Source organism: Lycorma delicatula, chromosome 7 (genome assembly GCF_047948215.1).
Source record: "Lycorma delicatula isolate Av1 chromosome 7, ASM4794821v1, whole genome shotgun sequence".
Lineage (NCBI taxonomy): Eukaryota > Metazoa > Arthropoda > Insecta > Hemiptera > Fulgoridae > Lycorma > Lycorma delicatula.
Window position 1 is genome coordinate 98,866,921 of NC_134461.1, and position 15,211 is coordinate 98,882,131.

At 29.4% G+C, this 15,211-nt stretch overlaps 1 protein-coding gene across 1 annotated transcript in view; it reads right to left on the bottom strand.

Annotated features, from left to right (window-relative positions):
- Positions 1-1,197: 1,197 nt before the first annotated feature.
- Positions 1,198-15,211, bottom strand: part of LOC142328194 (dehydrogenase/reductase SDR family member 7-like) — an 80,893-nt gene continuing 66,879 nt past the window's right edge. Inside the window, exons 6-7 of the mRNA XM_075371767.1 lie at positions 9,756-9,922; positions 1,198-2,029 (exon numbers count right to left, since the gene is read on the bottom strand). Coding sequence (XP_075227882.1) covers positions 1,960-2,029; positions 9,756-9,922 — 237 coding nt within the window. The 3' untranslated portion in view covers positions 1,198-1,959. The remainder of the gene's footprint in view (positions 2,030-9,755; positions 9,923-15,211) is intronic.

Below are 15,211 nucleotides of genomic sequence, written 5' to 3' on the forward strand. Positions count from 1 at the left end.
GATTCCCACCGATCCGGGCCTCCGCTATTTCCTCATCTCAAATCCAAAAAACCCCAAAACTTACTCCCCCCCAAAAAAAAACTTTGCCATGCCAAATCCATCCGTTTCTCACCTTTTGTGACCTATCGGACACATGTCCCAAAATACCCCATACACAAACAAAACATGAAACGCAAGGATTTGGCTTGGCAAAAATTTTTTTGGGGGATTAATTTTTAGGGTTTTTTGGAATTGAGGTCAGGAGATAGTGGAGGCACGGATCGGTGGAGATCCGGGGTGGTTTTAATCTGGGACGAACAGGAAGTGAGAAAAAAGAGAAAAAGTGATCCCCCTTATAATTGTCTCCATGAGTATTTAGAATATTTTTCGTGTTCCAGACATCGATACGCTGGCTAGCTGCCTCACAGAAAATGTCCTTTGAAGAGCATCATCAAGGTCTTCTCCCAGCTAAACGTCGTGTTACGTTGATGAACCTTTAGCTCGAGTATCCTCCGTGTTTGTGTGGCTTGGAATTCAACCTCAGTCCAGGAGTCTCGCTCGACCGGTAGGAGCCAATCGTCAGAATAAGCCCGATCCTTCACCCGCTGATCAACCTCAGCCGCCGAAGTGAATGAAAATCTAGATTTTGGATATTTTTTTTTCATTTTTGGATATATCTAAATCTAGGAAGATTTAAATGATTTAAACTTTTGCTGAGTCAGTTTATCAGTGCTTTCATCTAAAGCAATTGAAAAATAAAACTCCTTCATTTTATATAATTTTATGAAGTTGCTCTGTTACGTTTTGAGCTACTTACTGCTGTCAATCTGTTGTCCTTCTTCTTGTGGCAGGCTTGTACCAAACTTTTTCAGTCTGATAATTTTACACCCTAAGACCACTAATTACTCTTAACATTCTGATGATTGTGAAATAATTGAAAATTTCTCATTAAGGAGACTTGTAAATGACATACTTTTTATGGGTAATTGAGTCTAAATGAAAAATCCTTTTATGGATGAGAATGTATTCTGAATAATACAAAAAAAAGATGGAGGTAATATTTCAAATAAATCATAAGCCAACAATTTCACTGTTAGTTTATAATTATTATTAATAAAAAAATTTATTACTGGTGTATATTGCGTAAACGTTATTTTACACCAATAATAATTCATGGTACATAAGGAATATGAAGTCATATAAATAAAATCTAAGAAATATAAATCAAAATTCTCTTTATTAGAAAGATTTCTTTACAATTTTTACAAGATCTTATCTTATCTTAAAGATGTTTGTCTCTATAAGATCTTACAATTATTTTACAAGATTTCTTTAAAAATTTTAATTTTTATAACATTTTAAAATTCCATTGTCTAATGAAGAAATTTATATAAATAATGAATATAACTGTTTTTTGTAAAAATTTAATCTGAAAACATTTTATTTAAATTTAATATTACAAAAAATATACAGCTAAAGATATCTGTAATATATACATAGAAGTTTTTTATAAATTTAAAATAATATATTAATCAAAATTTGTAATTTTGCATATAAAATAATCTTATTAAATGATTGAAACTTTAGAAATACATAATTTGAAAGCCTAGAGTAAATATTTTGTTAACGATTTATACAAATGTTTTCTCCATTTTCACAGAAAATTATGCTCCGGTTCCAAAATTGATGTTAGTAACCCTCAATGTTTGAGAATATAATTCTGTTACAGATAACATAAAAAATTTTAATTAAAAAGAATATATCTTTTTCTTCAGTTAAAACTATAAATTAATCATTGATCAAAATATTACTACTGAAAACTACTCATAAAATATATACAAACAATTATTTTTATATGTGATATTTCATGCAACATGTACAATATTTACCTAACCTGAGCATTATTTTTAAAAGTATAAAAAGTATTATGAAACATAATAAATAGCTGTTTGAGACCTTATTGTGAAACTAATATTAGCATTAAGTTTCAACTGTTTCTTTTGTATCTCTTATCTTTTGGAATGCTTGAGGTCCGACCAATTTGAGAAACCTGTAAAATAATATAAGGAGAATGAGTTAATTTACACAAAAATAAAAGAAAATACACAAATATAAATTTAAAATTTAATTTTTATAGGTTTATTTTTATAGGCTGAAAACTAAAAGTAAGTTAGTTGCATAATGAATATTAAAAGATACATTGTTGATACTGAAATTCAATTTGACAAAAGAAGAAGAAATATAATAAAAAAAGAGGAAAATGAGGAGGTAAATTAAGAAAAGAGAATACAATAACACAAGTTGCACTGGTGTTATTTAATTTTATTAATATAGTAACTTTATTTCAATATATTGTAGAAAATATCAAGATCAAACTTACATGAATCAGAAAACATGTTAATACAGAAAAGAAAAATGCTGGTATCAAAAACACAGATTTAGAAATGAGAACCGTAGTGACAAGAAACAAAAACCAAATCGGAAAAATTATGAGTTTGGAACCAATGAAAACTGTGGGTCGGGTGTTTTAAGTTGATTCTTTTGAAATTCATTTTTAAGACAAGTGGTTAAAGTCAACCAGGCTGAGGAAATTTGGCTCTAGATGAAAGTGAAGGAGGGGTAAAAACGTAAATGCGGATACAAAGATTAGAGAAATAGAATTTTCCATCTCAGGAGAAAAAGGCAATTTATGGGTATAGAATGAAAGAGGTATGTTGAAGGGAAATGATACAACAAAAGAGAGAAGACAGAAGCACATCAAACCAAATAGCTGGAGTGAAAAAAAAGTAGTTTTATGTCAAGAATACCTTAGGTATTATGATTATGTAATAAAACACATACTTATATGATATTTATTAAACAATGTTAATCAGCCACTCATTTCCATGGAAATGAAAAGTTTTTCCAAAAATCACCACTAACAACATATTAAAACACTGTATTTAATCTATAAATATAAAGTAGTGAAGTCATTTAAAATACAAAACATAGGACAAAAATGAAAAAGCTGCACTTCTATTTTACAAATATTTATAAACAGAATAAATCTTCAAATGTAGAACTAAATGAATTAAGCCATGTAACAAAAAATCAAGACATGAAATTAATAATTATATGTTACTTATTTATCATCTAATAAACTGTAATTTTTTTTACTTAATCAGCCTGTATAGCAAATGAGTCATGTAACTGGTTGTGCTTTTTTAAACAAAATGTATTTGTTTTATTTGTATCTCAAGTTTGTCTTAATTCACATTATGATGATATCTCTAAAACAAAAAAAAAAAAAAAAAATCGTACATTTGTGGAGAAAAATTAAAACTGACAAAGGAAGCAAAAGAATTTGGAAATCTTTAAGAAAGTTTGGCATAAGTAGTGAAAATTCATTCTTTGTGAAAATAAAAAGAAAACTTGTTATGTGTAACTGTACAAAGAAATTTAAACATACATAATTGATTAATCATTGAACACCCTCACCGATTACAACGGTTACACAATAATCTGAATAGAAAAGCCGAAAAAATTAGACCTATGGATAAGACTTGTCCTCTTCCGTATCTCAGATATTACAGTTATCATTTTACACCCTCAAACAATCCAAGATTTTGGAAATTAGTTTTCCTGTTTTTTTTTATATCATTTACACATATACTAGCTTAGTTGCATAGTGTGATAGTAGTTTCCACAAATTCTGATAGCAGATTTGAATTCAGCACCCCAAAATTAGTTAAAATCACCATGTACGATTCCAGGTACACGAAAGGTTTTTTGTTTACTAGTATAATTATTAAAACTCTACTTTTTAATGTTTGAAGTTCTACACCTGTATCCTGCGGGCTAAGCCGCTAGGGGCGATACTAGTTTAATTGATAGCATTTATCTTATTCTTTGGATACCACTGTTTGAAAACATCACTTTAAAAATATTTTTAAATTACTAATTTTGTTAAAATGCTTTAATTTATCAAGACAATTATGAGAAATATATTTTTTGCTTCAAACAGGCAGCATTTTGTAGTTACAGTGCCTAGGTGCTCAGGGAAATGTACAAACATGGACATGTTACATTGGTTTTGTTAAACACTAAATAAACACACAACAACCATAATGAATCTTAATAAAACCTAATCAAATTAAATTAGCTTAAACTTTTAAAATTCAATATTATCCTATCGAAATGATTTTATTAACTTTATTCAAATAAAAGATTCGTCAAATACATTATAATAACTTTTATTAATGCTTAATGGTTTTAATGCATATCGGTTAATGCTTAAGACCAATTCATTTGAAAGTGAGATACGATCCTCCAATTCTTTAATAGAGTGAACACAATTGCTGAAATATTCGTTTTTGTTAACATCAAATATTTATACAATTATTAATTCAACAATCTTACATGAAATATTAGGATAGAGTAAAAGTTCCTTTATTACACATATTACTAGATAAGTATTATTCACATGTACGTGAGTTGTTGATTAACAAAAATTTTAGATTTCTGGAGTTTGTGTAAATAGAAGTTAATAATGATTAAAATATTCATTTTTGTGAACTGCTGTACACTTATAAATGTTAATATTGACTTTACGGTGCAAAATATTCAGTTTTTATTATTTGATTATTTGGTGAATAATCAAAAATGAAAAAGAAACAGACAGGAAAAAGAAAGATAACATGAAGAAATATATCTCAAAAAACAACAAGAAAATGAATATGAAGAGGAAGAAAATGTTATGAACAAGGGAAGAATAAAAAAATTAAGAGAGGATATGAATATAAAGAGAAAGAAAATTTGAAAACTAGAGAATGTGTGTACAAATTAAGATCTGAAGAATTATATCAAAACAAAGAGTGATTAAATGATTGGGACTAAAAAACAAACGAAATGATGATCAACTTCGACTTAGGGAGAATATTGTTCGACAATATCAGAAGAGTAATGAACTAAATGATTTTTTGCAATTTATTAAAGATCAGGCATGTATGCCTAAGTGTAAATGTTGTTTTTCTGAAGGTCTTTTTTTTCAGTCACTCTGTACTTAACTTTAATGTAGATTTTTAAACAGAAATTCCCGAATAATTAAATAAAATTAAACTACAAAATCCAAAAATAATACGATTCTAAATTATAATTATCAGTTAATAATAACGAGATGTTTCACAAAATCTGTCAGATATGCACATATGTAATGATGCCTATAAAATTACATACACAGAATGTCTGAGAAGCTCACTAACTAAATTAAATAAAAATATAGATTTAAAGATAAACGAATTTACTCACACCAGCCCTCTACACAGAACCCTTTTCTAGTTATACACTAGTTACGGCGCCGGTAGAGCCCGTCAAACGCTCTGGAGAAATAACTTTGTGGGATCTCCTTCTACTGCTAGATTCAAACCCTTTGGATGGCCGGAATGCCGTCGAAAAAGCGGCCTTTCATTTTCAACTTGAGTTTCGGGAACAAAGAATAGTCTGCTGAGCCAAGTCTGGTGAATAGGGCGGGTGGAATAAGAGGGTGATTTGATTTGCAGTGTAGTAACGTGTTAAAACTGTTGCCACATGTGCCAAGGCATTGTCGTGCAAGAGTATAACTGCCCGGATTCTACAAATGCGACTCATAAGGCGTTTAATTAAATATTATTTATGGTTTGAACAGTAGGGACAGTTTGACCAATTGCACGTGCACTTTCGCAATGTTTTCGTCGTGAATAGCTGTTGACGGCCTCCCACTTCGTTCGTCGTCATCTGACGACTCTCTATTGTCTTTAAACTGCTTCCACCACAAACATGTTGTAGTACGACATGCGGCTTCATGACCGAATTCTTGTTGTATCAGAATAAGTTTCAACGAAAGATTTTTGAAATCGAACACAAAATTTTATCCCGCTTCTTTTTCCATGTCGCGAACTCGCACAAGGTCAGATGAACACAATGTACACGGCCAGATATATCTCGAGACTGGAGTGACAAAACATGATGAAATTTTGTACACACACTTGTCAGACAACGTACTACATAGTTCCTTGGTTGTCCGAGAGATTGCGCTGCTTGTATTTACTACGGAAATTTAGTTCGGGAACCTTTCAGACATACTGTGTATACACATTTTTAAAAGTACATTAAATTTTATTTCACTAATAACTTCTGATTTTATTTTCCATATATTTTTTTTATTATTATTGTTTATTGTAAAAATATTTTTACAATCACGGGTTAATAATTATTAATAAATCAATATATTTAAAATAAAAAGAAGTTAATAAGGAGGAAGATGAAGTCTGATTCAAACTGATGCCTTCCCTTGTAAGATCCAAATATTTCATTAATTAAAATTTTGTTTGGTTATAACACTAGAACTACTTATGATATATTGTTGAAAAGCTCTCAATGAGGGCTTATTACTATAGTTAAGAAAAAGTCCAAAATCCAATTTTGTTGGAATTTGGGCTTTTTTTGGACACTTTTGGTTCAGTCTATTGCAATCAAAAGGGGAGGTGTACAACTAGATGTTGTACACAAAATCCAAAATTTCAACATACTAAGGCTAATCGTTTTTGATTGTGTGAGATACGTACGTACATACAGATATATGCATTATGAATGGCCTAATGAGGGAGGGGGTGAAAACATGAGCACCCTATTACTTAGCGAGGAGAAAAAATTTCTTTCTGAAGCTATTTCACCAGTAATTTGTTAAATTGTTCTTTTTAGACACAACATGTTCTACAACCTTTTTAGGGTCACTAAAAACATTCCAACTGCAATTTCTCCTTTGAATGCCTTTTCCATGTTAATTCCACGGAATATGCAAAATAATAAAATCAATTCATTACCATAAGAATAGAGTTGACAAAAATTTACTAATTTAACGCGAATATATTACTTTTAAAATTTCACTTAAAACGTCAACTACTTTCAAGAATTGAAACTCAAAGAACGCTATAATCAGACGATAATCTTATACTTTTTGGTTACACACAATTTACTGACAAATTTTAACTGGAAATACATTATAAATTAGAATGGAGTCATATACAAAAACAAGTTAATCTCTGAATGAATCAGAAACGGTTATTTAATGTTTCATTTGAATGTTTAGAATGACACATTGTTCGTTCAGTAATTATTTACACAAACCGGAATAAAGAAATTTTTCTTACGTTTGACTTAGCCTAGGCTAGTGTACAGTTGTTCGACACTCCCAGAACAAAAGGTGATGAGCATAGCATAAACAATCTTGTGTGAGTTTGACTTGGATATTTTATAAAATTATAAAACTATAAATCCATTTAGGCCTAAACACTAATCAGTAACAGCAGATTAGTCTGCATATTATTACAGAGGATATCTATTTCAGTATCTAATAAAGAAATAAATTATTAATTTAATAATATATAAACTCAGGATTAAATAAATAACTAATAAATATAAGATGTGAATTTGTATTGCATTATGTGCATTGATTGGAATAAACAATAGTCGTAACGTACACATACTGTCTTTAACCGAGTAATATTATAAACCTGTACTCATTAGGCAGCAAGATATACAGCTATGCTGTTCATCAGATCTGTGCCAATTTGGCTTGGACAAGTTATACTACTTATGAGATATCGTTGAAAAACTCTCAATGAGAGCTTATTACTGCAGTTAGGGAAAAATCCAGAATCCTAATCCTTTTGGGATTTTTGTCTTTTTTAGGCACATTTGGTTCAGTCGATTGCAATCAAGACAGGAGGCAACTAGATGTTACAACAGTTCCAAATCCAAAATATCAACATGCTATGGCTAATCATTTTTAAGTTATGCGAGCGAGATACATACATTCGAGGTCTGTGAATAAAGTAATGAGACTAGTTTTTTTTAGCGGCCAAAGTGGCAGCATTGTAAAGTCACTAGTTACCATATGGTTATATGAACAGCTGATTTATATTAGGTATTAATATTTTTGGTCTGTTTTTGCCATGTGAGAAGTAAACAAACTTTTCTTGAAACGAGTTTTTGTTGTGTGTTACAAAAATTAGTGATACCAATTATGAGCAATATGAGCAATCCAGTTTTGGGTTAAACTCTGTGAGAATGCTACTGAAACTTTTTCAAAATTGAAAAGGGCATATGGAGATGACGCCCTGTCATGAGCCCAAGTATTTAGGTGGTTTAAAGCATTTTCAGATGGCTGGTTATCAGTTACGCGTAATCTACGCTCTAGAAGACCGTTAATGCCAAAAAGTGACGACAATGTTTAGTGAACAGAGACTTGATACGGTACGACCGGCGATTAACTGTCAGAATGATTGCAGAACAATTGAATTTGAACCATACTATAGTCCATCAAATTTTGACAAAGGAATTGGATATGAAAAAATTTGTGCAAAATTCATCCCAATAAACCTCTCTGTTGAACAGAAACAACAGGGTGGAAGTGTGCCGCAATCTTCTAGGGAGAATTGAAACTGATCCTGATTTTCTAAAAAATGTTGTTACTGGTGATGAATCTTGGATATTTGAGTACGCCAGAACAAGGAGTGACACACTTCAAATTCACCATGTCCCAAAAAAGCAAAAATTAGCAAATCAAAACCATACTAATTTGTTTCTTTGATAGTAATGACATTGTCCATAAGGAGTTTTTGCCTACAGGACAGACTGTAAATCAATATGTTTACAGAGGAATTCTTGACAGACTGTGAAAAACAGTTCCCTGCGTGAGACCAGCCATCAAAGACAATTGGATGTTGAATTATGATAATGCATCTTGTCACACACCACTCTCAATTAATGAGTTTTTGGCAAAGAAAAACATTCCTGTAGTTCCTCTATCACCTTATTTACCTGACTTGAGTCCCTGCAACTTTTTCCTGTTCCTGACTTTAAAAAAACATTTCAAAGGACACCATTTTTGGAACAATAGAAAACATAAAAAAAAATTTAATTGACCATCTGAAGGATATTCCGGTTTCTGAGTTCCAACACTGCTATGAAGAGTGGGAAAACTGTTTAAGCATTGTGTGGCTTCCCAAGGGAACTACTTTGAGAGTCCATGTATAACTGGATTGTAAATAAAAAGTTTTTTGAACCAGTCTTATTACTTTATTTACAGACCTTGTACATATGTTCGTACAAACGTCAAGGTGAAACTAGTCAAAATGGATATTTCCAATGAAATCAGAAAACTGAAATTTTTCGTGATCACAATACTTCCTTTACTTCGTACAAGGAAGTAAAAAACAAACAAAAAAATAATCAAAAAACAAAAGATGAAAATAACCAGCAGTTTTTTTTGTTTTTTTTTTTTTTTTATTATTTTAAATGTAATTTATTTATTATTTTTTTATAAAAATAAAACTACAAATCATATGTCTAGCAGATGCCTTCATACAAAGATATTTATTTTTCCTGTGTTTGGAAACTCGTACACTGAATTCTTATATGCTATCATTTATGAGTAAAAAATGATTAAGAGCAGCAGTGGTATTAAAGAATGATAAATATCCCATTGTTTTTATTATAACTGACATTGATGTATTTTTATACCATGTACTTTATAATGTATTTATAGATAATATAAAATTTTATGTAATATATTTCTAAAGTTTAATTTAGTTTAATTTACTAACTCATAGAATCAAAATGTTAACTTGAATTAAAAAATAACAAAACACAATGCTAACCTCAAAATCTACATTACAAAATTAATTTAAGCCCCAGAGAACATGGTAGGTCAATGGATAAGTGATTCAAACAAAAATATAATTTACAGAATAACTTACTGTCTTGTGATAAAAGGGAAGTTGACAAGTATATAACATAAAGGTAATAATGGGAATAACGCAATCCACACTTCATCCAATTTATTTGCAATAGCAACTGCTGATAAATAGGCACATCTCTCTGCTGTCATACGTCTGTCTGTTGGTGATACCTTCTGTCCAAATTTCTGAAAAAAAAAAAGAAGTGCATTATTAAATAATGTAGAAAACTAGAACCAATATTTGTTTACATCATGACAACGAATCTGTGTTAACCAAAGTGCTATGACCAAATATAATATTTGATTTTGAAGATAATTTATTATGCACAAGACACATTTTAATTAAAATTTTATTCATTTTAATCTTTTCCTTCATTTTAATTCTTTTTTTTTTGTTTAGTTTAATTTTATCTTGGATAATTAAATTCTACATAACAAAAATTATATAAGGGAGGGAAAATTCCCCTCCCACAACAAGAGAATATTTTATTAACATTTTACTGCCTGAAAACTGCTCAAAAAAAAAAAAAAAGGGAGCAGCAATAAACCATAAAAAGAGTACTTCTGTAAAGTACAACAAGTGTTTGCAAAAATAGTAATGCTATTATCAGTAGAATCTATGGTGATAAAAATTATAGATTCATTTTTAAAAAATAAAAAAATGGGGCATCCATTATTACAGATGATCCTTACGAATTCAATAATTGTTGATCTCCATGGTAATGATAGTGTCTCTGTCTTTCTCTGACCGATTGTTTTTAACAATATTATTAGGATAAATATAATACAAACATTAAAACTATAATATAATACTGTATTAATACAATACAATATAGAAGAATGAATCATTTTTTTATTTTTTAATAAAAAGATTTAGATATCTAAATCTAAAATACTATAAATCATATGTCTAACAGTAACATTCATGTGTTTATATAAAAGCATTAGCTATGGTAGCTATGAAAGCAGTTTCACCCATCCCTTGTTCAAAGAAATATGAATGATGAAGTCACTTTCTTAAATGACATTAATATATTGCAGGTGAACTGACATAAGTCAAGACACAAGTCACTCCCAAAAATATTCAATAAGAAAATTAACCTTATATTAGACTTACTAAGAAAAGTGTGTAGTAAAGAAATTTTGATAAATTTCTTTACTCATTAAGCCAAATATGTAGTTGCATATCATGCTCACAAAAATGTAGGTGATATTCTGCTGTACAAGTAGTAATTTAATTTGTTCACCATAAGGCTAATTTTCTGAACATCATCATTCCAAAGAAAGTAACTCTGACAGGTACCTCTTGTTTTTCAGATACTTTACAAGCATCTCAACCACGAGAGAAACTGGGACAGACTGTACAGTAACAAATAATATAATTTCTATTGTGAAACAATGTGTTATATACACAGCTTCAACTTTCTAACATAGGAAATAACAATATATAAATACAGTATAATAAAATAATAATTATTATGATTGTTCAGATTTGATGAAGTGTATTTATTTTTTATTGTGCTAATGGTTGTGTGAGTCCCTAAAGAACATACTAACTTAAGTTAGATTTTCTAAATTATTCAACAAGTGAACATTAAACATACTTAAATGAATTATGTAAACATAAAATAACTTAATCTAATTTGTGTTAATATAATGTAAATAATTATGAAGTTTCAATATAATTATTGTATAATTGTTGACATAAATTATGAATAAACATTAAACATAAGAATAATCTGATTCAAATAAACAAATATCTAATCAACAAACAACGTCTCTTTATTAATACATTCGGCACCTTAAAGTACGATGCATTAGCTAATCAATATACCATGATTCATACATAAAAAATTGTTCCTCCGGGCTGGATAATAATTAAAGGGATAATCTGACAAAGATATTTTACAGACTTAACTATCAAATGTGGACACAGTGCTGTTATTGTTAAACACCACATCTAAGCATCTGTATATTATGTAGCAAACATGTAAGCCAATACACTACTATTACTCATAACACATAGCTAGCTAACTACTATTACTCATTATTCTTACAAAATGATTAACAACTAGGAAAATATACAAAATCTTATTAACTTAAAAGGACTTATTAACTTGAAGGAAAAAACATACAGTGATGAAATCACCATATGAAAATTTATTAATAATTTTCACCCTGATTTTAATGAAAGGTACTCAACAGAAATCAAGTTGAGGATTTAGAAGAACTGTTGCAAAAATACGAAGACAGTACAGTCTAAGACTGAACAGTTAGATTCTGATGAAAATGTTGCTAACAATAACATTTAGATAGAGGACAACTTACTCTACAATGTAGAATAAATCACTAATTACATCACTAATTAGTTGTTGTTTTTCCACTCGAGATAAAACTCACACTTTAATTAATCCCATTCAATTCCCAGAGTTTAGTAGACATATTTATTTTAGTATGTTTATTGTTTCGATTCATGGTAAGAGTGACCTCTCCAAAAATTATACTATGTTTATTCTTCGTTAAAAGGGTTCTGCATCAAATGATAAAGAATCTATCTATTACAAATGATAATTCTTTAGTAGCAATCCATTTGTTAAAATACAGATGTAATAACAAACTACTCATAACCATTCACCACATATAAAATATGGTACCCATTTATTCAATTCAAAGAGTCTATTAACAGTATATAATTTTATTAATGTAATTTTTACATTTGTAAATTTCAACATTTAGTCTAATTGCTTGAAATCAGAAGACATTAACTTGAAAATATAGCTATTAAATCACATTTTGAATTTATATCTCATTTGTCACCCAACAGCTTATCTAATTTTAATTTCACAACAATGAGTAATCAAGACGACCCACAACAATTTTATAATAAATCTTAGAAAAAAATTATTACTTCATACTTAAATTTTACTTCAAAACAATGTCTTGCATTATGTGCAGATTAAATCATCTTTCACATAAATGTGATAAGTTTCTTGAATTACATATCAGTAAGTGCAAAGAAATTCTTGATATGCAACATTTGTTTCAATTACCTTTGCCCTGGTTATCTTATCAAGGATTGTCCCTGTTTGTAGGATTTGTAAGAAAAAATGTTATCAATTCACAAGACAATACTGACATTAAAACTGATATTAATGCACATTGCTCTCTAAAACTGTAAACAAATAGAAATTGTCTTTTATCTATTGTCTTAAGTAACACAAAGGACAGTCTTGGTAATAACATCATTTGTTAAAGTACTGCTAAGCAAAGTGAATTTTTACACTGCCAAGTTCGCAAATAAAATGGGGCTTAAACTCATAGAGAATAATCTATCAATGAGAATTTGTGCTGTTAGTCTGCATATATTGTCCCATTAGAATCTTTAGAATCTAATGGAACATTACATTAGAATCCTGTTTTGCAAACTATGATTTTAATGTACAATGTAATGTGCCGTATTACAAAACCTACCATCTGACTTCTTTCATATAATAAGCCATTTTAACCTGCTCAAAAATTTATTTCTAGCCAAACCAAATTTCAGCATTCCATCCAAAATTAATATTTTAACTGGTGCTCAGTTCTTTCTTGATTCATAAAAGTGAATAAATTCATACGCAGATATCAATAAACAATAATACAAGAAACAGTATTCGGTTACATACTGGCTAGAAACCTACCCATTAACAACCAGTTTAACAAACAGACTCTTCTTTTGTACCTGAGACAAACCTTGATGATTCTCTAAATAATGTGAAAAAAAATTTTTAAATAACAAGCTAAATTCAAAAGGAAGAGATCTATATACTTACTTAAGTTTAGTAAACAATATATTAATATTTCTAGAGCAATTAAGAAAAAAATATTACTATCAATTCTTTTCAAATACATAGTTTTGCTCATTCATCACTAAAGGGTTGTACATATGTCAGAATTATCTATTCCAATGAAGAAATTTCATTGAAATTATGTGCTTACAAACCCATTTAGCTAATCAAGTAATTAAATCCTTAAATACGCACACAAACAAGATTCATTTATACACAGATTCTATGGCAGCACTTAACTGGATTCAATGTGAATTCTCAAGGTGGAAGGTATTTATTGCCATTCGAGTTTCAGAAATACAACACTTTTATTTTAATGCCAAATAGCATCACATTAATTCATCTAACAATCCTGATGATATTCAGTCTCAAGGTTGTTTTCCTGAAAAATTACAAAAACTTAATCTTTAGTGTCGTAAACCTCTTTGGTTATGTCAACACCCAATTCTTTGTGATAATAAAGATAACTTCTCGTCTAATGAATTTATTCTACCACCCGATAGTGATTTTGAAAAATGTAAAGATATTCAGCTCTTGTTTACTACTACATTAACTAATGACATTGTTGAAAACTTTTCGTCACCCCCTAAATTAACCTGAACCTTTTGTTACTGCCTTAGATTTAACAATAAAACTAGGCCGATCTAAATCTTAAATTATCTAACATACCCATTGATTCAACAATACATTCTTTAATTATTTCTACATTACTAAATAGTTTGCCTCTTTTTCCAAGTACATGTGCTATTTTGTAAGCGACATCAACTGTAGTGGTATTTTTCTTTAGAAAAGCACTAAATACGCCAGTTGATGATGCTTTTCATTTTTCAATTTTTGAAGTGCAGCTTGTTGAGATTTACCTTCTAAAATTGAAATACTTATGTTCTTTGTGAGTCAAGTAGTGTTTATTTGCATTTGCTTTTTTCAAAGTAGTTAAAACTGTACTGCACAATAAACACACAATTTTATCTTTCACAAAAATAAATAAAAAATCAAACTCCCAATCCACAATAAATGTTCTGTTTTCGTCATTTAATTTTCTTCTCTTACAATTTGACATGATGGAGAAAAAATGAATATCAAATAATATCTTTAAGAAAGCATATACTTGCTAGAAATACAATAAAACCGTGTATTAGTAAAACGGTAACAACTAGATTTTCACAATAGACAGTACAATATGAGACGAGGCTGTTACAAGTACGCACAGATAATTACAGATTGCCAATTCTGAAACATAGAGGGGAATTCTGAGGGGTGCAGGGCAGAGGAAAAAAAATAGGTAGTATATTTCAGGCACATACAGATTTGTTTATACTGAGCTCGATGGCAGCGTCAGCTTTATTTTGCACCTAATCCAGGTTATTTCATATGAAACAAATTGAAAAACACTTTAAATACATTTTTCTAACTCTCAGGCCATGAAGGATGGAAAATTAGAGAAAATGTATTTAAAGGCAATGAAATTTGTTACAATACAAAATAAACCTCGGGAAAACAATTACAAAATATATCATTAAGGTTTTTAATTATTAAAGACATAACAAAAATGTTATAAAGATGCATAATTAAAAACCAGAAAAACAAAAATTATAACATCTAACTTATTATTACGGAAATTATATTATTATTACGGACTACTTATTTA